The following is a 24,480-nucleotide window of genomic DNA, read 5'->3' as shown; positions in this document are numbered from 1 at the left end:
TTTCAGGAGTGGTGATGGAGAAGCAAGTGCCAGGGATGGAGACACAAGTGTTACAAAAGGGTCACAACGTGACAGACTCTCTCGGTGGGCATGGGTAGCACACAAGAAGAATATTGAACAAATATCATAAAAATAACCTATTGAAAGAAAGATTTCTGCTGGAAACCTATTTTAAGATCTCTAGTACAGATATAGACTCCGTGGATTTAAACATCTCACTGGACCTCCTAAGTTTCTTCTGCCTCTGCAAAAGCAGGGGAAGACCATTTATGCTTTTTATGTTCTTGAGGGAATTTCTCTGAAGAACAACTGTGTGTGTTCTGGAACATGTGGTTTAAATAAGCTAGCTTAACTTCTGCTACCCGGGTGATCTTAGGGTTACCGTATTTATCGGCGTATAACACGCACTTTTTCTCCCTGAAAATAGGGAGCAAATGATGTGTGCGTGTTATACGCCGATAAAATGTAATGGTTTTTTTTCCTGAAATGTCCTCTTAAAATGAGGTGCGTGTTATACGCCGGTGCGTGTTATACGCCGATAAATACGGTAATCATGGCAAACTCTTGTGAATTCCTGAAGTTATACATCTGCAAAATCTTGAATCCAATGCACAAGGGCCCCTAATCTATTTTGATGTTGCACATAAACGTTTTAAACAGATTCTTAAATACTAATAATTTATTTAGGATATTGGTATGCATCAAACACCGTTTCTCAGCCCATGCTTCAGAGAAGCTATGCAGTAGTTTAGTACAAAATTTTCTCAAGTTGCTAATGTTGATGTACATTTTCTTTTGAAACCAAACAATTACCAATCTTGCTTTCATGCTTTTGCATCTATTCACACACCCTTTCTGGAAGCATTATAACTAGCCTAAAATCCTTACATTTATTTACAAATATGTGGACTCATTTTTATATTAGAACAACTGCCAGCAATGCAAGCTGAGCTCAAGAGTATACAATTTTCTTAGAGAACTCAGATTAAAACTAAAATGGTTTTGCAATAATGAATTATACCTACAATATGTGCACTCATTTTTATATTAGAACAACTGCCAGCAATGCAAGCTGAGCTCAAGAGTATACAATTTTCTTAGAGAACTCAGATTAAAACTAAAAAGGTTTTGCAATAATGAATTATAACTACAATTCTAAACAACTTGTAAATATGGATACAAATCTCCCCTTGGTGTCAGACAACCATCTTTCTCACAATCATAATGTGGTATTGTAAACTGGAAGTCGAAGGGTTTGAACTGCAGGGGTTTGGGTCTAGTCATTTTCAAGTGGACAAAATAAATAAAAAATATTCTTGTCCTTGACCCTAAAGCATTCGTCCTGGGTGTTGGACTATTGGAATTCCACATCCCTGCCTCAAGTATTCAGCTTGCAATATTTGACAGAATGCCAAATTAAATACTATTAAATTAGAAGCTATATCTTTGGAAAAGTGTTGAATAGGAGACCAGGAAATCTTAAACATTACAGTTAGTACAGGTTGATGGCCTGAGATAGGATCAAAACTGTTTTAAAAGTTTTTATTCACTTTACAATGGAATGAACAGAATCCAGTTCACACATTAGTTTTCAGGAAGAGGCCAGGGCCTCAAAATCCTCTATGGTTGTATTTTTGTGACATGTTATGAAAATTAATTCTGATAAATGTGGAGATAAAGATTTGTTTCAAATCTACCCAACTATTTTGCTATTGCCTCCACTTAAGAAATGTAGTACTTTCAGTTAGTCACTGTAGGAAAAACAGTGTCAACTAGAACCTGAAGTGCTAGACCACAACTGTATTCATCCATCGTAAAACCTGCAACCGATTCCACCACCTCTACATCACTCCTCCTCTGTGGCCTAGGTTTGTATCATTTTGGAAATACTACCTATTGTACCCAGCATGCAAATGCTCCTGGACATAGGGTGCTGAAACATTATTAGACTTGTTTGATGGATGTCTCAGAGTGATGCTGCAGCTTAATACGGGCTTGACTAAACCCTTAAACAAAGTTGCATTGGGATAAGAGACTCGAGCCATGATTTTTTATGTGGTCTGATTTTGGCTCATACGCATGGAACCTGAAGTCTGAAAGGGTTCCAAAAGTTCAATTGGAATTCAAAATTGATTAAAGTATGGTGTGAGCTGATGCAGTTTGCAAATAGGTTTAAATGCTTTCTATAAGGTACCAAAGGACCAGCAACCTAAGTTTGGCCCTGTAGCTCAACAAGATCACTGTGTTACTGGGCATGAGCAATCATCTAAAAACGATTGCTGGAACTGGATGTGCCTGCAGCTATCTAGACAAAGCATCCTGAACACTGGGCTTAAAGGCTAATGTACACTGTGGAAAATGCTAGAATAAAAATGTTGGACCTCTGACAAACTATAATTAATATTCTTTGCTGTAGAAAATAGGCTGCTGGAGTTTTTACTCGATCTTTACAATGGTGACAGCGAATGCAATCTTAAGAAAAACAAAAGAGCCAAAAAGATTTTTTTTTAAAGTAAGTAAGACTAGAGGGCACCATTATATCCTGAAAGCAGATACTCTATTTCTAAAATTGGATACATTCAGGGGCCAATTCAAAAACTGCATTTTGTAGTAGTTTTGTAGTAGTTAAAGTAGAATCATAGTACTAGTATTCACATACTAAAAAATGCTGTTGACAAACCTACAACCAGGGATCTCACATTCTTATATTTTTTGCACTGAGATCTATTTGAAAGCGGCAGAGATCTTCACACACGTAGGTATATGTTTTTTGTGGTAAGTGCGGGAGAAAAAAATAGAAGTGGCTGGAAAATGCTTAATAAGTCCTACTAAATGGAAGGGTTTTAGGGAGGTAAAGGTTAATACACATGGACCCTCTCAAATACTACAACACACTGCCATAGAAAACAAAGGAGACAAGAAATTAAAATAACACCTCTAGGGAACTAATGTTAATTTAATTAACTTATTTTGATATTCAAAATTATACATACAGATCTTCAGTGTGAACAACTCATTTAATAATATTATTAATTTGAAATGTTATAAAAAATAACTTAATTTAAAAACAAACTTTTACATGTTTATTAAAAAAGTAAACATGTTAATTTAACAATGCAGTAAACACAATTTACTACATAATAAATACAAATGTGTGTTGCTGATTTTTTTAAAAATTGTTTAACAATTATGTATAAATTAAAGTAATATATTTAAAATTATTTAATGTTATTTTCACTTTGCTATCTTATTGAGGTGTAACATATTATTAGTTCTATGTTAATAAAGAAACCTGAATTAAGTTACATTTACATATTAAAACATTTTAATTTATTTTTCAAAGAATAATGAACTTTAAGATTTTTTCTATATTTTATACAAGGAAGATTTCTGACACAATGGCAGAGATCTCCACTTACATGTGTAAAGTTACTCATACTAACTTAACTCTCATAAATTCTGCGTTTAGGGATTCCTTAACGGTGAATAGAAAAAAAGGGTAATCCTAGGTATATTAGTAAATATACACATGCATATTTTTCTATTGAACAAGCCCCTAAGATACTAAACTAAGAAAGATGCGCTTTAAATAAAATGCAGGCAAGATTAAATGTCAGCTGAAAAGAAAGATGTGCAAATTCTGGTAATACTTCTACTATATCTGAGCATGACTCACCCTCATCTTCATCCTCCTCATCTACACCGTCTGCCTCTGCATCAGAATCAGGGGCCTCTCCATCTTCTTGGTCATATCCATCAAGGTAGGTCAATTGTGGAAGGAGCTTGAAAACACTTTCTCTGTAGTCATTCAAGTTTGTTACTTCACAGTTAAACAAGTCCAAGCTCTTCAGAAATTCTAACTTTTTCTGTTGCAAAGGAAGGAGAATCTTTAATATTTCATGTTGATATCTAAATAGGATTTCAGTTTCACTACACAATTGGTCTAGCACATCTTTTTTAATATGCAATTTTATTTATGTAAAATGTAACAGATCAGTTTATCAACCATCAACATATAGCACACAATCTAGAAAAAAAAAACACACTAGCAAAATTCTTAAAACTATAAGACTTTTTATCCAATGTTGTATCACATGGATTTTTTTTTTTTAAACTGTGTTCACATGGGTGACTTTGAGAAACGGGTGTGGTCGAACACCTGTATCTACTCCCACCATACACTAGAAAGCTGTTCCAAGACCTTATCCATCAACTGATACCATTTTAATTTTAAAGGCCCATTTCCTCACTTGTTAAGAGCGGGGAGCTGCAGTAGCCCCCAATGGCAAACAGAAAATCTAGAGCCACAAATGATTCAGTGTAATATGTGCTGACTGAAGGAGTAGATGCCACTGTGTCTGGGTAAATGGAAAATTGTACGCTGCATCAGACTAGAAGGGGGCAAACATAGCAATGAAGCTTCAACAATACCTTCAGATTCTTGACTATCATTTACCAAAAAAGACACAAGCATAGAGTCAGTGGTGAAGCAACTTGTTCCCCTACACTCTATGGCACTTGTTGAGCTATCCCAGGAATTCATCAATTATGGACCTCAATATTTTATTTAGACCCACTAAAGATTGGTGGCCTCACCTGCACATCATATTAGAAATGGAAGGAAATTCACCACAGTCCATTATTTCCTCCAACAAGGAGAGCATATACACTTTTGTTTTTTAATAATACCAGCATGAATATCGCCAACAATCAAAGTCAATAATCAGTAGTGCTAAACAGTTGGGTTTGCTGTGTGAAGCATATTGTGTTTTATAGGAAGTGTCAGGTTAGAGGGCCGCAGAGGTACATACATGTTAAACAGCAATACACAGACTAGGATCATATTCCCATGTAGTATAGTATGGTGCCAGTCAAAAAATGAGATGTGTGAAATCCCATTCATGTGAGGCCTTCAATAAAACAGCAAGCCAGCCCCTGCATTCCCTTTTTGTGAGTGGAAAGGGAACAACACTAAAAGTAAGACATCTACCTATGTTGAAACAGTTTGTGATCTGGGTCTCCTGCGCATTTTCTGCTGTGGCAAAGAGACTAGAACTATGGTTCTCCCCATTTTGAGAAGATGCCCTGTGACACCTAAGGGTGTAACTGCCATTTGTGCTCCGCAATGTGCGGCAGGGTGAATTTGTCTGCCCTGGCGTTTGAAGATGTCACTGGTTGGTGGTCCTCCAGTGAAATTCCCTTACTGACCAATCTTCCACGATGTAGAGCCTCTTTGCATAGAACCCTGGGACCCACCCATTCCTGCTTGTTGCAGTACAACATGGTGGTGTACCAGCAATCAATTAAGGGCAGGAAGTCCTTCAATGCCAAGCGAACTGCCCTCAACTCCAGCATCTTGGTGTCAAGGCGGGGGTTCGCCCAAAACCAGAGGCCTCTGATCTCCACCTCTTCCAGATGACCTCCCCAATGCAGAATGCATCGCAGCCATCACCGCTGACAGCTATGGGTGGGGCAGGGAAAGGGGGTCTGCTTCTATTCCAATTACGGATCAGCACCAATCACAAAAGGTCTTTTTGCTGTCTCCTCTGACACCTGGCTGGAATTTGACAGGCTCCCTTGGTGCTGGGCCCACTGAAATTTCAGGAATCATTACAAAGATCACATGTGGCAACTGGCATGGTTGGTGAAGAGGATACAGAAGGTTAATAAGCCAAGAAGCCTCAGAACAATCGCCCGAATGTCCTGGATTCGTTGGTCCGGAGGAAAGGCTCAAAGCACACAATATGCAGGATGGCTCTGATGAACGGAAGCCTGTGAAAAGAGTTAGTGTGACTTCTGCAGGCTGATTGAGAGTCCAATGATGTAATGAAGCTTGCTGTTGTCTCAGGGTGGTCTGCAATTAACTGTGGCAAGCTCGCCTTTAACACCCAGTCACTGAGCATGGGAAGACTCATACACTCTGCCTGCAAACGACCACTGTCATCACCTTTGGGAAGTCTCAATGAGCAATGCTGAAAATAAAAGGGGCCAAAGAAAATGAAAGTGCTCTTCGCCCACCCTGATCTGCAGGTGGTGTGTGTGGGCCTGCAAGTCAAAGATGTGAAAATAAACACACCTCAAGTCCAGCACCACTATTCTGTGTCCAAGATCCAGGGCAAGGAAAACCTGGGCCAGGGTGTTAATTTTTAATTTGTCTTTGCACATGAAAATGTTGTGAAGGCGAATATCTAGGAGAGGATGGAGGCCTATGTCCGTCTTTCTTCTGCACAAGAACGGGCCTGATTTCGATCTCAGTGGAGGGGAATACTCTGTCACAAATGTGGCAGATTTCCCGTCTGGCACATTATGGACCCATTATATCCTTTGAAGATTGTAATACAGCAGCTGTTATATCCATCACGTTTGTGACAGAGTATTCCTTTCCCTGAGATCTAAAACAGAACCCAAGTCCCTTTTAACGAGGCAAGATTCCTCTTTATGGCTCTTTTTGCCAAATGAGTCTCTATTTTCTGGCATAAAATAGACATAGCCCTCTGACAAGTGGTCTGATGGAGGTGGAAGGTGCAGTGGGTTGAAAAGGAACGACAGAGCATAGCCCGTACACTCGCAGGACCCATTTGTCCAATGTAATGTGTTGCCCCATCTAGGTCCTGCTTCCTACCAGATGACTGTGTGCTGGTAACAGTGCACTAAAGGAACATGGAGGTTATACCTGGAGGGGCGGAAGACTGAAATGAGCGCTGCCTCTGGTGACCAGGTCATCGTCTGTGGACCTTTAAGACCTAAAGTCACACGAGAGAGCTAAAAGAGTGGCAAAATTGTGCAGCTTGGGGTCTCAAAAGACCTTGACACGATGCAACGTTGCCGAAGGATACAGAAACTCAGAATGCACTAGGGCTAGAGGTAGATTCGGCTCCTCTGTGGAACGGCAGCGAGGTTTGGAGGCATAGGGCACCACTGCATCTTTTCTGGTGAACAACAGTCCAAGGACCAGAAACACAGCGCATGAGATCTGTCAGAGACATCTGCTTGCAACAGTCCATACAAGACTTAAAACTCTGTATGAGTGGAGCTTGTATGAAGCTCAGTTTGTCACTTAAGGAGCATAACAGCATCAATGCAGAATTGCACAGCGCCAGCCACCAACAAGCAAAAGCACTGCTCCCAGCTTAGACGTATCCATCAGAAAATGGCTGTGTAAGATCTGGGGTTCCAACTGATCACCCTGGCTTTCTCCTTAAATTCCTCTAGTCAAAATTTGGATTCATACCTTTGGCCAGTAATACATGGGTATTTAGTAGTGTCTTCTAAATGCCTTGTTGTTTAGGTTAGGACTGTCATACCCTCTTAACAGTAGTACCTTACACAGAACTTTCAAAGAAGTTCTGTCCATGCCATTCTTCTATATTTTGTTGCTTTCTAAACAATCAAGAATTCACATCACAACTGTAATTTTGCTGTACCTCAGTTATGTTTATGTTTCAGCTCCTAGCTGTGGAGTACATTTTCAATGGGCCATTGGTGAATGTACTAATATCTCTAAAACCCAACCCACCTCACAGGTCTTTAATGACATGTATTCAGCTCCATCATCATGACAGAAGTCGCTTCACGAGTACACTTCATTTATTACACAGTTTTCCTACCCTAATGCAGCATATTCTGGAATAGATACATACATACCCCTGCAATACTGCAATCTGTTTCAGATGTATATGCTCAGAAACCCAAACACTAATAGAAATATCGCCATGCAGATGACTGTTCCTAGCCAGCAAACAGGTAATACACTAAAATAAAATTAATGAAATCATATGGAACCTTAGTCAGGACTTCCATTCTCACATCTATCTAAATCTCCTGACAAGAAATGGTATTCTTTTCCTTCACATTTTAAACATTACTAAGGTCACCTGTGCCTTCCTTAACAGGCCTATTAACAGGCATATTAACAGGTTTTATCCAGCAGTTCTCTCTGTGAGTTGGTCCTTTGCCAAAAATACACACACTAAGTTGCTCACAATCATCTGAAACATTTTGTCCTTCCTATTTTTTGTTGGATTCAGGGAAAATATCCTACAGCCCTATTCATACGTGGTCCAGAACTAAAATCCCTCTGGGACAGAGCCGGCCTTTCTACCTTAATGTCACATTGAAGTATGGATTTGGCTTCACCGGGATAAAACATTTTCAGCAACCTTAGCCCTAGCTAAGCCTATAGAGAGTGTATGGAGAGGTAGGTTCTTCCGCTTACACAATTAAGACTTTCTTGGTAAAGCTTAGTCTCATCCTGTTTCGTTTGAGGGTGGTTTGTAGGACAGTCACTCTTTTTGACATGATTACCCCCACGTTTTACCTGTTTATGAGTCTGTGTAGACTGTTTTCACTGGGATGCTACTAACCAGAACCCCAGTGATTGTGCTCTCTCCTCTAAATTTGGTTGCTTTGGTACCCTTTACAACCCACAATTGACACACTGGTGTACCCCTGTAAGTCCCTAGAATATGGTAATTAGGTACCCAAGACATTGGTACACCAGGGGCCCCCATGGGCTGCAGCATGTATGATGCCAGGCATGGAAGCCAATGCAAACTGTCGGCAGGCTTGCCATTGCAGCCTGCGTGTTAAGGTGCATGCACCCTTTCATTGCTGATCACTGCACCAGGTCACTGTAAGTCACCTCTATGGTAGGCCCTCCTAGCCCAGAGGGTAGGGTATAGGTTCCCAAGTGTGCAGGCACCCCCTGCATGAGCAGAGGTGCCCCTACGAACTCCAGTTTCAATGCACTGGTCTTCGTAAGTGCGGGGAAGCCATTTTACCCGTGTACTGGCCACAGCTATGTACTCGCCATAGGCCAATACCTACATAACAGCAACTCCGAACCTAGGCATGTTTGGTATCAAACATGTCGGAATCATACCCCAATATTAATGCTAGTATTGTTGGCATGATTCCATGCACTCTGGGGGCTCCTTAGAGGAGCCCTCCGTATTGCTCCTGCCAGTCTTCCAGGGTTTGTGGGCAGCCCACATTGCTGAAGCCCCTCAGACAGGTTTCTGCCCTCCTGCTGCTTGGCTAGCTCAAGTAGGGGAAGGCTGAACAAAGGGTTTCCTGTGGGAGAGGGAGCCAACACCCTCTCCCTTGGAAATAGGTGTTGCCCTTCTTACATAATCTGGTCTACACCAGTCCAAGGATCCTCAGTCCCTGTTCTGGCACAAAACTACACAAAGGAATGAACACTCCCCGTCCATCACCTTTCAGAGGGTGGTGCCCAGAGCTTGGAAACAAGATTTACAGAGGCCCCTGGGAGCATCTGGTTGATCAGGACAGGTGTCTGACGTCCCCTCTGATAGGTGGTCACCCTGCAGGGTGACCAAGCCCCCTGCTATTGCTATTTAGGAATTCCCTTGCGGGTGGGTCCCTAGATTCGGTGAGCCAAACTCCACCAGGACTCTTGTGCACCGACCTCTTCTGCTCCTGGCCGCTGGAACCACTGCTGGACTTCACAGGACCCAAAAAACCTGCAACTCCTGAGACGACCTCGCCTTACAACATTGTTTCTTTAGCTCCTTCCAGTAATTGCAACATTTCCACGGCTGTGCATCCTCTGGGGTTGGCAAGACTTCAGCTGCACCAAAGAATCAAGAAGAAATCTTCCTTGGAGTGAAGGAGTCACTCCCCTGCATTCGCAGGCACCTAAGGCAATAACAACCGACTTCTGGGATCTTCTATCATCCAACTTCTGGAAGAATCTCCAACATAGGTGGTGGTTCCGAGTGGTCCCCTTGGTCCTCTCTACCTGCTGTCCAACTTGGGAGACGGTAAACTCTTGCCTCTCCTTCCAAGAAAGTGCCCTTGAGCACTGAAATTCTTGCAGCAACCAAGGCTTGATCACTCCTGATCCAAGTAGCCCCGACTCCCAGCACTTCATCCTTGCAAGGACAGTCTCTCCTCTGCTGCTCCAGCTACGTGGGTCCCCTCTCTAGGACTGCTGACCGGGCCTCACTGCAACTTACTGTGCCTACTGTCAGTGGGTTGCTTGTGGGGGCTGTGATTGCTTCTGATAGCTCTCCCGACTGCTGAGGGTCAGCCCAGACTCCCCTCCAAGGTGAGTCCCCTGGACCTTGCTAGTTCTCTTCTCTGCAAATCCTATTCTGCCCAGATTTGCATTTGCCAAGGCTTGTTGATGGCCCTCCTGAACAATGACGATCTGCGACCTAGCAACCGACGTGGGAAATCATCTGCATGACTCCAAGGACCTTCCAGCACCTACAGGGCTCCACAGCTGATCTTCATCTTCTCTTGTCGACCCGGATCTTCATCCATAGAAGGATGGGTAGTGGCTCCTGGCCCACCCGGACACTTGTATGTGGACTAGACTCTGTCCCCTTCTTTTGCAGGTTCTCTTCTTCCGGAATCCACCATTGGGTTCCACTGGACTGGTCCTGGTCTTGCAATCTTCCTTTTCCAAGTCCCCTTGTTAGTCTTTAGGAAACCCAGGTAATTTACCTCTGCTCTCCTGATTGCTGGGGGTCACCTAGGTACTCAACTCTTGGGGGCCCGAGTTCTCCCAGATCCCTTCTAACTACTTGTCAATACGTGTGTGTGTGTGTGTGTGTGTGTGTGTGTGTGTATAGTGTGTACTTACCTCCAGTTGGGAGTTTGCCTATAAGTAATCTAGTTCAGTGTCACTGTGATAAAGTACCTTTTTGTTTTGTAACACTGTGTGGTTCATTTCATGTGTGATAAGTTGCTGTGTGACTGCTGTGATATTGCAAGTGCTTTACACTCCTAGATAAGTCTTGGCTGCTCACTACAGTTACACTAGAGCACCCTGGCTTCCTATACACCATCTCACTAGCTAATAAGGGTTGCCTGGTTGAGGTGCAAATACCATAGGTATCTACCACACGCCAGGCCAGCCTCCTACAGGGGGGGTGATGTGTAGGAAAGTGCCCCTTTTGCCATGGTTACCACCCACTTTTTGCCTGATCTCTGGTGCTAACTTGACTGAGTGTGTGCTGTGACCCTGCTAACCAGGCCCCAGCACCAGTGTTCTTTCCCTAAAACTGTACCATTGTTCCCTCAATTAGTATACATCTGGCCCACAGCTAAGTGCCTTGTGAAATGTACCAGTGGTACCAAGAGCCTTGTGGCCAGAGAGGGTCTCTAAGGGCTGCAGCTTGTATTACGCCACCCTTAGAGACCCCTCACCAAACATGCACACTGCCATTGCAGGTTGTGTGTTTTGGTGCCAAGAAAAAAGTAAAGTTGATATGGCAACCATCTCTGGGTGCCATGCATAAGAACACTGCCTTAGGGCTGTAAGGCCTGCCAGAGTGGTGACCTACCTATGCCACAGGCACACACTCAATGACTAAACTCCAATCCAATGTTTATGTAAAAACAGATACTTTGCTACTTTTATTTTAGAACCAAAAGGATCTTTGTTGCAGGTAAGCACAGTTTAAAGTTTGTAACACTTTCAAGTATCAAAAAGGCTTTTGATGAAAATCAATAGTGATCATACACTCAATATAGCAATTCTTTTTAATGGCAAAAACAGACAGTGCAAAAATCAGCCTATGGGAGGAAAAACACAATCCCCATTTACAGGTAAGTACTTTACTTAATGCAAGGAAATGCCTCCTTGGCATGGTTACACCTTGACTTTTTGGCTTTTGTTGATGCCAGTTATGATTGAAAGTGTGCTGGGACCCTGCTAACCAGGCCCCAGCACCAGTGTTCTTTCCCTAAACTGTACCTTTGTTCGGCAAATTGGCACAGCCCTGGCACACAGATAAGTCCCTTGTAAATGGTACCCCTGGTACCAAGGGGCCTGTTGCCAGGGAAAGCCTCCAAGGGCTGCAGCATGTCTTATGCCACCCTGGGGACCCCTCACTCAGCACAAGCACACTGCCTCACAGCTTGTGTGTGCTGGTGGGGAGAAAATGACTACGTCGACATGGCACTCTCCTCAGAGTGCTATGCCCACCTCACACTGCCTGGGGCATAGGTAAGTCACCCCTCTAGCAGGCCTTGCAGCCCTAACCAGGGTGCACTATACCACAGGTGAGGGCATATGTGCATGAGCACTATGCCCCTACAGTGTCCAAGCAAAAACGTAGACATTGTAAGTGCAGGGCAGCCATAAAGAGTATGTGGTCTGGGAGTTTGTCAAACACAAACTCCACAGTTCCATAATGGCTACACTGAAATCTTGGAAGTTTGGTATCAAACTTCTGAGCACAATAAATGCACACTGATTCCAGTGTGGGATTTATTGTAACATACACCCAGAGGACATCTTAGAGATGACCCCTGAATACCAGTCTGACTCCTGGTGCTAGGCTGACCAGTTTCTGCCAGCCTGCCACAACCAGACAAGTTTCTGGCCACATGGGGAGAGTGCCTTTGTCACTCTGTGGCCAGGAACAAAGCCTGTACTGGGTGGAGGAACTGTAACACCTGGCGGTGAGCCTAAAAGGCTCATGTCATTTGTTACAGCACCTCAGGGCATCCCAGCTAGTGGAGATGGCTGCCACTGCCCCCACTTTTGGTGGCAAGGCAGGAGAGGATAATGAGAAAAACAAGGAGGAGTCACCCACGAGTCAGTACAGCCCCTAAGGTGTCCTGAGCTGAGGTGACCCCTGCCTTTAGAAATCCTCCATCTTGAGTTGGAGGATTCCCCCAAAAGGATAAGGGATGTGCCCCCCTCCCGGACCGTAGCCATTGGCTACTGCCCTCCTCACCTAAACACACCCCTAAATTCAGTATTTAGGGGACACCCAGAAAATCAGATTCCTGCAACCTACACAAAAACGGACTGCTGACCTGAAAGCCCCACAGAGACGACGGAAACGACAACTGACTTGGTCCCAGCCCTACCGGCCTGTCTCCATACTCAAAGAACCTACACAGCGATGCATCCAACAGGGACCAGCGACCTCTGAGGACTGCCCTGAACCAGAAGGACCAAGAAATACCAGAGATCAGCAGCACTGTTCACCAATTGCAACATTTTTGCAACTTTGGAACAACTTCTAAAGAACTCACTCTTCCCGCCGGAAGCGTGAGACTTCACCCTCTGCACCGGACGCCCCCAGGTCGAGCTTCAGAGAACCAACACTGCAGAGAGGACTCCCAGGTGACTGCGACCTCGTGAGTAACCTGAGATGACCCCCCTGCACCCTCACAGCGACGCCTGCAGAGAGGATCCAGAGGCTCCCCCTAACCGCGACTGCCTGGAACAAAGAATCCAACACCTGGACCAAGCACTGCACCCGCAGTCCCCAGGCCTGAAAGGAACCAACCTCCAGTGCAGGAGCAACCAGCAGACGGCTCTCTTCCTAGCCCAGTCGGCAGCTGGCCTGAGACGCCCCCCTGTGCCCTGCCTACATCGCGTAAGTGACCCCCGGGTCTCTCCATTGCTTTTTTATAGCAAACCCGACGCCAACTTTGCACACTGCACCCGGCAGCCCCTGTGCCGCTGAGGGTGTGTTTTGTGTGCCTGTTTGTGCCTCCCCCCCCCCCCCCCCCATCCCCCTGTGCTCTACAAAACCCCCCCTGGTCTGCTCCCCAAGGACGCGGGTATTTACCTGCCAGCAGACCGGAACCGGAGCACCCCTGTTCTCCATAGGCGCCTATGTGTTTTGGGCCCTCCTTTGACCTCTGCACCTGACTGGCCCTGTGTTGCAAGTGTGGTGACTTTGGGGTTGCCTTGAACCCCCAATGGTGGGCTGCCTATGCCCAGGAGACTGAACTTGTAAGTGCTTTACTTACCTCAGAAAACTTAACCATATTTACCTCCACCAGGAACGGTTGATTTTGGCACTGTGTCCACTTTTAAAATAGCTTATTGCCATTTTAACTTATACTGTGTGTACTACTGCTTTAATTCAAAGTTCCTTACTTGCCTGTGTGGAGTACCTTGCATTTTATGTATTTACTTCAAATCTTGAATCTAGTGGTTCTAAAATAAATTAAGAAAAGATATTTGTTCTATATAAAACTTACTGGCCTGGAGTTAGGTCTTTGAGTGTGTGTTCCTCATGTATTGCCTGTGTGTGTACAACAAATGCTTAACACTACCCTCTGATAAGCCTACTGCTCGACCACACTACCACAAAATAGAGCATTTTTATTATCTAATTTTGCCACTATCGACCTCTAAGGGGAACCCTTGGACTCTGTGACACTATCTCTCACATTGAGATAGTATATACGGAGCCAGCTTCCTACACTTACCATCTCAGTCTTTGGGGTTGCAGGTGCCCACAGGGCAGAGTACCAGGAGACACCAAGGTTGTACCACCAGAAGCACAGGGATGGCCATGTGCAGATGTCCAAGTGGTGCTGGGTGCCCCAGGGAAATCAATGAAGACTGGGGGCAATTGAAAAGCCACGGTTTACAGGTAAGTACCAGCAGTTTCAGAACACAGGCCCTGAAGGTAGCGATCAGCACAAGAGGGACCACAAGGTAGCACCAAACATGTACCACCAGCGGCACAGGGGCAGCCGGGTGCAGACACAGTGGACGGAGACCCTTGGATGGACAGTTAAGTTGGGATGTCATGGTACACTGGAGGGTCATTAGTTGTGTTCCCCAAGGTCAGCGGGCTGCAGATGCAGTTTTGCCTTTGGATGTCGGGATCACCGGTGCCGGCCGTGGTCAGGGGGAGTCTTCAGATTGAGGCTGCAGGTGCTGTTGTACTGCGTGGGAGAAGTAGAGGGAGTGGGGGGTGGGTGGAATGGAGGGAGTCCGGCTCCTGGTGGATTTGGGCTTAGAATCGCCGGGGGACCTCCACTAGACCACCTGGACTCATGCCATGGGCATCAGGTGCAGAGTGGTCAGGAATGCGGTTCCAGAGGGCACTGGAGTCCTTGGTGTTGGTTTCTTTGTGGACAGGACCTTTGTAATCTGAGGGTTTGTAGAGTGCTGGGCCTGCAGGATGAGCTATCTTAGCAGGAATCTTGAAGCTGCAGACAGGCCAGTAGGGCTGGGGCAAAGTCAGTTGTCGTCTGGAGTCCTCACTCCTAGTGCGACTCTTCAATTCTTCTTCTTTAAGTCACAAATAAACTGGGGAACAAGGTTCAGGGGTGCCCCTAAATACAAAATGTAGGGGTGTTCCAGAGGTCGGAGGGCAGTAGCCAATGACTACTGACTTTTAGGGTGCATACACCCTTTGTGTGTCCACTCCCATTGGGGATGGGGGCACATCCCTATTGGCTAGCATCTTCCAAACCAAGATGGAGGATTCTGAAGAGAAGGGTCCACCTCAGCTCTGGGCACCTTGGGGTGGTCCCAGCTGAGGTGGACACTCCTTCTCTGTTTATTAATCTCCCTGCCTGAGCTGCAGCCAAAAAGTGGGGCTTGGTCAGGAGGGCAGGCATCTCCATTGGCTGGAGTGTCCTTATTTAGCAGGACAAAGGGCAGCCTTTGAGGCTCACTGCGGAGTGTTGCTGTTCCTGCTAGGAGGAGGTGTGAAGCACCTCCACCCAGAGCAGGCTTTGTTTCTGACCACCGAGAGCACAAAGACTCACGTCAAGGGGTCAGAAACCAGTCGGGTGGTGGCAGGCTGGCAGAGACCACTCAGACACACATTAGAGAGCTGGTTGGTGTTCAGGGTGCATCATTAAGATGCCCTCTGTGTGCATTTTTTCATAAATTATTAAGCTGGTAAGTTTGATACCACACTTCCTAGCATTCAGTAAAGCTATCACAGAGCTGTAGAGTTTGTAGTGTCAAACTCCCACTCCCTCATTAGGCCTTCACTGCACTTACAATGTCTAAGAATGGACTAGGACACTGTGGGGGCATATTTCTCATGCAGCTATGTCCTCATCTGTAGTATAGTCACCCTGCCTTAGGGCTGTAAGGCCTGCCTGAGGGGTGACTTACCGATGCCACAGGCAGTGCTTGTAGGCATGGCACGCAGGGATGGTTGCCATGTCGACTTCACCTTTTTCTCTGCACCAACACACACAACCTGCAATGGCAGTGTGCATGTGTTTGGTGAGGGGTCTCTTAGGGAGGCATATTACATGCTGTAGCCTTTAGAGCCCTTCTCTGGGCACAACGCTCTTGGTACCACTGGTAAATTTGACAAGGCACTTAGCTGTGGGCCAGAGGTGTGCCAATTGTGGGAGCAATGTTGCAGTTTCAGGGAAACAACACAGATGATGTAGTCTGGTTAGCAGGTTCCCAGCACACATTCAGTTACGTTAGTATCAGATATCAGGCACAAAAAAAAGGGGGTCGGGGGGTGGAGTGGGTATGGGAACCATCCCAAAAGGGGCACTTTCCTACAGGAGGCACCTGATAATGCTCAATAATTTGCACACAAAAAAAACCTAGCCCTTGAAGTTAGATGTCTAAAAGGTACAAATAACTGGATCTGGTGCTTTAGTTAACCGATGCATCTACTTCATGTATCTGCTTGTTCTCCCAGTCACATTTACAACCTGGCGGGTCCACTCAGGCTTTCACCCTTCCCAGGTTGATAAAGTAAGTTAAATAATTAACTTCTATTATCTGTTTCAATGGTGAACGTGTGCTCTACACATGGGGCCATATGTACAAAAGCATTTTCCATAGACACAAAATGGGTAAAATCCTTTGGTACATCTGGCCCCTAATCCTCCTACATAAATCAGTAAACCTGGATAAAAGCAGGTCAATGCCTATCCTGGTTTAGTCACTCCACTCTCTTTCAACTTTCACTCACTCTTATTTCAGCACCTGTCCTACCATTCCATCACAGACTATCTGCAGCTCTAGTTGTCACTAGCAGGTTCCATGCCTGAAAACACTCTTTGGGCTCTCTAACAGAAAATGCACAACCCCCAATTAGTCACATCCTCGAAGACACACAATCAGATCCGTTCTGAAAACGCATTCAGACTAATTGAAACATTTTCTAGGCCTCCCTACTGCTAAGCAGCTTCCAAGCATGAATGACACAACTGCAAACCTAACAAGGGTTAAAGAAAGAGCCACTTTATATGAGAATTTGTACACATATAAATACGTTGGTGGCCTTATTTTGTAACTATATTATCAAGCTTGAAAACATACACTAAGAAACTTATTTTAATACACTTAATTATATCAGTGTGTGCCACATCTTCTGTTATAGCCCTGATCAGTTATATGCTCAGAGCCTAAACGTTGCTAAAACCTGCAACTCTCGATGAGATTGTCATGACAGGGGCAGAACTGTAGTTGTTCTGGTTAGCTGAAGCTCTCTTTGGGTTTTGCTACTCTAAAACAATGCCTTTCCAGTTGCTTACCTTTAAAGGCTCATCTCCCATGACTCTCCTCTGTCATCCACTGAGATCGACTTGGGCTCCCGCTCATTTAGTTGAAACACAGGATTACCTGATCTACTACTGAAGCACACGGGGATGAGGTGCAGTCAAATAGAATGGGGGAAAGTCGAGATAAAACAATTGGGAAGAAAAGTGAAGGGGAAGATCTACACTTTATGAATATCATATAAACACATGGCGGTCCACAATATTTTGTGCTAAGCTCAGAGGTCCATTAACAGGTCCTTCCTTGCTAATTGAATGTGGTGCAACTGGCATGATTAAAGTTGTTGTGACTGCATTTCTGTAGTATAAGACCTCCCAGTCTCAATTAAAAAAATAAATAGTATTATAGAATTTGCAAACCGTGTTTGCGGCATGAACTTGTAAATATCTGTAAAGCACTTGGGCATAGAAGTAGGGCTTAGGCATAGGGGGCCCAGGTGATGCTGAAGAAATATGTCAGTTACTGGTTTTTCAAGATCAATTAAAGCACGACAAAAGGATCAAAAAAGTGATTTTCTACAAAAGGAAAAATAAAGTGTGGTGGGAGGGGGAAGGCAGTATGGACAATTCTACACACATGTATTAATCGCTTTTTCAGTTAGATTTGAAGACTGCTGTACATACCAAAGGTTCCAAGGTACTGATATCCTTTAACTTGTTTCCACTAAGGTTTAGATGTGTGAGGTTTGGGAGTTTTTCTGCTAGGGCATCAAGGCCGCCAGAAATTCGGTTGTCGCTAAGCTCAAGCTGATGAAACAGAAAACGAGAAGGCAAGACAAAAAAGGTAGTAGAAACGTTAGTTATGGAAAAATACCACTGCTGCAATCATTAGATAACAGATCACACGATTACTGCTGATGCTCCCAGCTTCATTACCAACTAAAGACGGTGCTTTATTCTCGTGAAAAGTTATCTACATACCACAATTTCATAGCTACATACAGTAATGGAATATTTAAGTCACCATATTCATAAATTCATCACTAATCGCCTGCAATCAAGACTCTTATATGAAGAAAATTACATTTAGCCTCAGTGAGCACTACTAGTCAGTCTCCCCACAGCGCTTTAATCTTGCAATTCCATAACTCAATCCATGGCATAAATAAGGAAAATAAAACCCCTTAAAAACATTGTCCCTAGAAGATTCTAAAAGGAACACAGCGATACAAATGTCTAACGGTGCCATTAACTGCTCTGCTCAGGCAACGGAGGTGCAGGCAGATCCATCTTAAATGGCAATAAAATAAAGTTACAGGCTCTTCACTTCTGTATCCTACCCACCAAACCCCATCTTTAATATTTTCAGTTCAAGTGAGAAGATAAACAATGATTTTAACAATAATTTTGAAGCTTTATAAATCGACTTGAAAAAAAATATTTCCTAAAACCCTCCAAGAAATACTGAATCATTGGCATTATTAAAAATTAAACCTGTGAAGGATTCCTCCTTTATCCTGTAAAAGCAGAAAAGTGTACTGTAGGAAGTTGGCTCTGTATGCACTATTTCAAAGCAAGGACTAGTATGCACAGAGTCCAAGGGTTCCTCTTAGAGGTAAGATAGTGGCAAAAAGAGATAATACTAATGCTCTATTTTGTGGTAGTGTGGTCGAGCAGTAGGCTTATCAAAGGAGTAGTGTTAAGCATTTGTTGTACATACACACAGGCAATAAATGAGGAACACACACTCAGACAATTCCAGGCCAATAAGTTTTTGTATAGAAAAATATATTTTCTTAGTTTATTTTAAGAACCACAGGTTCAAATTCTACATGTAATACTTTGCATGAAAGGTATTGCAGGTAAGTACTTTAGGAACTTTGAATAATCACAATAGCATATATACTTTTCAAATAAAACACATAAAGCTATTTTAAAACTAGACAGTACAATTTTCACAGTTCCTAGGGGAGGTAAGTAATTGTTAGTTCTTGTAGGTAAGTAAACCACCTACGGGGTTCAAGTTTGGGTCCAAGGTAGCCCACCGTTGGGGTTTCAGAGCAACCCCAACGTTACCACACCAGCAGCTCAGGGCCGGTCAGGTGCAGAGTTCAAAGTGGTGCCCAAAACACATAGGCGTCAATGGAGAAGGGGGTGCCCCGGTTCCAGCCTGCCAGCAGGTAAGTACCCGCGTCTTCGGAGGGCAGACCAGGGGGGTTTTGTAGGGCACCGGGGGGGACACAAGTTAGCACAGAAAGTACACCCTCAGCAGCACGGGGGCGGCCGGGTGCAGTGTGCAAACACACGTCGGGTTTTCAATGGAAATCAATGGGAGACCAAGGGGTCTCTTCAGCGATGCAGGCAGGCAAGGGGGGGGGCTCCTCGGGGTAGCCACCACCTGGGCAAGGGAGAGGGCCTCCTGGGGGTCACTCCTGCACTGGAGTTCCGATCTTTCAGGTCCTGGGGGCTGCGGGTGCAGAGTCTTTTCCAGGCGTCGGGATCTGGGAGTCAGGCAGTTGCGGTCAGGGGGAGCTGGGGCCAAAGAAGTTGGTGTCTCCGTCTTCTCTGCAGGGTTTTTCAGCTCAGCAGTCCTCTTCTTCTTAGGTTGCAGGAATCCGAGTTCCTAGGTTCAGGGGAGCCCCTAAATACAGAATTTAGGGGTGTGTTTAGGTCAGGGAGGGCAGTAGCCAATGGCTACTAGCCCTGAGGGTGGCTACACCCTCTTTGTGCCTTCTCCCAAGGGGAGGAGGTCACATTCCTATCCCTATTGGGGGGATCCTCCATCTGCAAGATGGAGGATCCCTAACAGTCAGAGTCACTTCAGCTCAGGTTGCCTTAGGGGCTGTCCTGACTGGTCAGTGACTCCTCCTTGTTTTTCTCATTATCTCCTCCGGCCTTGCCGCCAAAAGTGGGGCCGTGGCCGGAGGGGGCGGGCAACTCCACTAGCTGGAATGCCCTGTGGTGCTGTAACAAAGGGGGTGAGCCTTTGAGGCTCACCGCCAGGTGTTACAGGCCTGCAAGGGGGAGGTGATAAGCATCTCCACCCAGTACAGGCTTTGTTACTAGCCACAGAGTGACAAAGGCACTCTCCCCATGTGGCCAGCAACATGTCTCGAGTGTGGCAGGCTGCTAAAACCAGCCAGCCTACACAGGTAGTTGGTTAAGGTTTCAGGGGACACCTCTAAGGTGCCCTCTGGGGTGTATTTTACAATAAAATGTACACTGGCATCAGTGTGCATTTATTGTGCTGAGAAGTTTGATACCAAACTTCCCAGTTTTCAGTGTAGCCATTATGGTGCTGTGGAGTTCGTGTATGACAGACTCCCAGACCATATACTCTTATGGCTACTCTGCACTTACAATGTCTAAGGTTTTGCTTAGACACTGTAGGGGCACAGTGCTCATGCACTGGTGCCCTCACCTATGGTATAGTGCACCCTGCCTTAGGGCTGTAAGGCCTGCTAGAGGGGTGACTTATCTATACTGCATAGGCAGTGTGAGGTTGGCATGGCACCCTGAGGGGAGTGCCATGTCGACTTACTCGTTTTGTCCTCACCAGCCCACACAAGCTGGCAAGCAGTGTGTCTGTGCTGAGTGAGGGGTCCCCAGGGTGGCATAAGATATGCTGCAGCCCTTAGAGACCTTCCCTGGCATCAGGGCCCTTGGTACCAGGGGTACCAGTTACAAGGGACTTACCTGGATGCCAGGGTGTGCCAATTGTGAAAACAAAAGTACAGGTTAGGGAAAGAACACTAGTGCTGGGGCCTGGTTAGCAGGCCTCAGCACACTTTCAATTCAAAACATAGCATCAGCAAAGGCAAAAAGTCAGGGGGTAACCATGCCAAGGAGGCATTTCCTTACATGTACCTAGACACAGAAAAACAGTAAACCCAGCCAGTTGGGTTGATATTTTTTTCCTGTTTAAATCAAATGCAGCCCCTCCTCCAATCAAATGAATTGGCTGTTCAAGCACAATGGCGTTTTGCCTTTTTAACAGCGCTCACGTACTCCTGCAGGAGATTTATTTGATCATACTGGATACATTCTAGAGCTAGGCCGCCAAGCTCAAGGACGATAGGCTATGATGGACATTTTCACTGTTGCCTGGAGAGGAGATCTGGGGTTCATGGCAGCCTCTAACATGGCTGCTCAGACATGCAAAGGAGACTGGGGACCTACTTCTGTCATACCATTCTCATCAACTTTATAACTAGTGTTGGATTAGTGGTATTAAAGGAAACTCATACAGAAATCTGACCAGCTGCTCAGATGGGAACTGCCATCCTTTCCTGAGTTGTAAACTATGGAGGTGAAGGGAGACATTGGTTGTTTGCAAAGTCAAACAGATTTATTGGGGTCCCCATTTGCAAAGGGCATTGAATAGCACCTTGTTATTTATGACTCTTTTGTGGTTCTTCTGACACACTGCAAAGAACGTCTGATTTGACGTGAGCTAAATTTGCTGACCAGAGAACTGAAATTATACATAGCCTACTTCTGAAACCATGTACTCTGTATTTTAAGTTGAGGCACAGGGCTCTTCATTCCAATAGTGAGAAATATATCAAGAAACTGAAGGGAGTTTAGTTTGGACTGAACCTCCCATAATGAGGTATGAAGGTACAAGATACTATTAAACCTAATGGAGATTAGATCAAACTCTGCTGTTGCTGGAGACTGCACTGGTCTTGATTATTTATGATACTTTAAACAAAGAGTTTCTTTTCTGACGAAGAGGACTTTTTCCTTTCTGGTGCCTAAAGTTGTATCTGGTTGATGGATGGCTTGGACAGGAATTGGAGTGAACTTGGTGCAATTGATATAAAGCCTGAAGCTTTGCCTGTCTTTTCTCCTAGAAGGTCTTTGCTAGTTTAAAGATGACCTTTGTTGAACTTTTGTTGACTTTTGTTGTTGCTATTTGAGAGTTTGACTCCTGATGGTTAGGTCAGGTTTTGTGAGATCCACAATTGTACATGACATGTTTCCTTTTTCTAGGCCTTCTACTTTTAGCAATTGCTTCTGCCTCCATGCAAGCAACTCATCATTTACGTGGCATTTGAAGACAGACATTTGGGCCAGTCGAAGACTAAGGATGATCTGCTGAGGATCCGGTTCAAAGCCTGCAAAATGGGTCTTCATAATGCCGGATCTAAGGAGTCAAAATGTGTTGCAAGGTCAGCAAAATCTGCTGCTACAATAGGACTTGATTTGAGACTAGGAGGCCTGTATTCAAGACTCCTTGAAAATCTTACCACTTCTTCCTTTGCATGGTCTCCCACTAAGATGCATGTAGTATTTCTGTAATGCAGTTGCACATGCACAGCCTTCCGGCTGAGGCCAAGGTGTTGCTCGGGTGCAACTGTTTGATTTCTCTCTCTCCCAGTCAGGCAGAAGGAAATGGTTTATCTGTAGAAGTAGTTCTGCAGCTTGAAATGTATTCTGGATTCACATGCTGTGCATTATTCTGCCCTCTAGTTCTAGACCCCCACCTCCCCCCTTAGCGGTGTCGTTGACCACCATTTGGTGATCCGTCAGTACTCTGTAAGCAAGTTCCTGTGCGTGGTTGCCATATTTAAGTTCTTTTTTCTTCTTCTCTTTCTTTCTCCCCCCCCTTTTTTTCTATTCCCACCTGTTTGCTTCTTGTCCCATTTCTAGGGAGATGGGCCAGTCGCATGCGAATCCAGAAAACTCTTCAGGCTGCAAAAATACTTCTACAGGTAAGAAAGCATTTCGTTTTGCAGCATGTTTCACATGCTGTGCATTAGATTATAAAGCAGTATCCCCATGTTTTGCAAAGGTATGTGGAGATGCCCATGTTGCTGCAGCAGAGATTTTCTCATGGGTAAGTTGCTAGGTACGCTAGTGTGGTGCCCTTCTTTCTAGTTGAGTGAGCTCTGGGTCGTGTAGATAATTGTTTTCCAGCTTTTGCGTAGCAAGTTTGGACAGTGACAACAATCCATCTGGGGATGGTTGCCTTAGACACTGGTGATCCCTTGTTTGCCTTGGCAAATGACACAAAATCTGTTTTCCCTTGCAAATTATTTTGGTTTCCTGGATGGTAGAACATTAAAGCCCTACGAACGTCTAGAGTGTCTAGGGCCCATACGGTTTGTGTTTTTGATTCCTGAAGGGAAGCCAGTTAAGCTCTGAATAATGTGGAACTACGTCACTACCTATGGTAGGAAGCGTGGGTTATTTCTAAGAACCACCTTCCCCTTGTGTATCTGCAAGTATGGCTCCTGGACTCTCAGTGTCTGTAAAAGCAAGGTGATTGCTATCAGAAAGGCTGTTTTGAGAGTGAGTGACTTTACGTTTGATTTGTGCATGGGTTTGAATGGTTCTGTAATTAGCTGTGTTAACACTGTGTTCAGGTTCCATAAAGGTGTTGGTGCTAATCTTGGTGGTGCTACCCTTTTAAATCCCTCTAGGACTCTTTACTACTATAGATGTAAAGAGGCTTGTTCCCGATGTGCCCCTAGAGTAGGTCACTATTGCTGCCAGATGTACGTTTAGTGATGCATAGATAAGGGCACTGTCTAGCAGGTGGGTGAGATATATCAATACTGTGTCTTGATGTGTCATTGAGTCCATCTTATTGTTTGTGCACCAATTAATGTATCTTTTCTATTTATGTGTGTAGCATTTTCGTGTGCTTGGATTCCTTTCTTCCCACTGGATTTCCATTGTCCTTTGAGGGAGTTGTAGGTGACCGAAATACGTATTCAGAAGCCAAGCTGCTAGGTTGAGCGTGGCTGGCTCTGGGTGATATATTTCTCCATGATAAACTGTCAGTAGGTCCTTTACTGGCTTTAGTGTGATCATTTGTCCCCTGGACTTTCCAGTAGATCTGATTACAAGTCTGCCTTGCCAATTGGGAGGCTATGAGGATGAATTTGTTTTTCCATAGTCTGTCCTTTTCCAGCACCCTGTGGATGAGGGGAATTGGAGGGAAAGCGTATGCAAATTTGCTGACCAATTTATTGATAGGGCATTCTCTTTTGAGTGGGGCTGAGGAAACCTGGAGGTGAAGTGTTGGCTTTTTGCGTTTTCTGCTGTGGCAAACAAGTATATGTTTGGTGTGTCCCAAGTGTTGAAGATCCTTTGAATGACTTATTGCTTTAGCTCCCACTCGTATGAGCGGTTTTCCTGTCTGCTTGACTCATCTGCATCGGTGTTTAGTTTTCCTGGTAGGTGAATTGTTTGTCTAGGTTAATTGATGTTGTATTTCCCAGTGGCAAATGCCTTTGGTTAGCCTCGATAGAC

The 24,480-nt window shown here is 44.7% G+C and overlaps 1 protein-coding gene across 1 annotated transcript in view; it reads right to left on the bottom strand.

Annotated features, from left to right (window-relative positions):
- ANP32B (acidic nuclear phosphoprotein 32 family member B) overlaps nucleotides 1–24,480 on the bottom strand; it is a 177,631-nt gene that overhangs the window by 97,218 nt on the left and 55,933 nt on the right. Inside the window, exons 3-4 of the mRNA XM_069236569.1 lie at nucleotides 17,902–18,024; nucleotides 3,677–3,866 (exon numbers count right to left, since the gene is read on the bottom strand). Of these exons, the coding sequence (XP_069092670.1) occupies nucleotides 3,677–3,866; nucleotides 17,902–18,024 (313 nt within the window). The remainder of the gene's footprint in view (nucleotides 1–3,676; nucleotides 3,867–17,901; nucleotides 18,025–24,480) is intronic.

Source organism: Pleurodeles waltl, chromosome 1_2, assembly GCF_031143425.1.
Source record: "Pleurodeles waltl isolate 20211129_DDA chromosome 1_2, aPleWal1.hap1.20221129, whole genome shotgun sequence".
Classification (NCBI taxonomy): domain Eukaryota; kingdom Metazoa; phylum Chordata; class Amphibia; order Caudata; family Salamandridae; genus Pleurodeles; species Pleurodeles waltl.
This window is presented reverse-complemented; position numbering and strand designations above follow the sequence as displayed.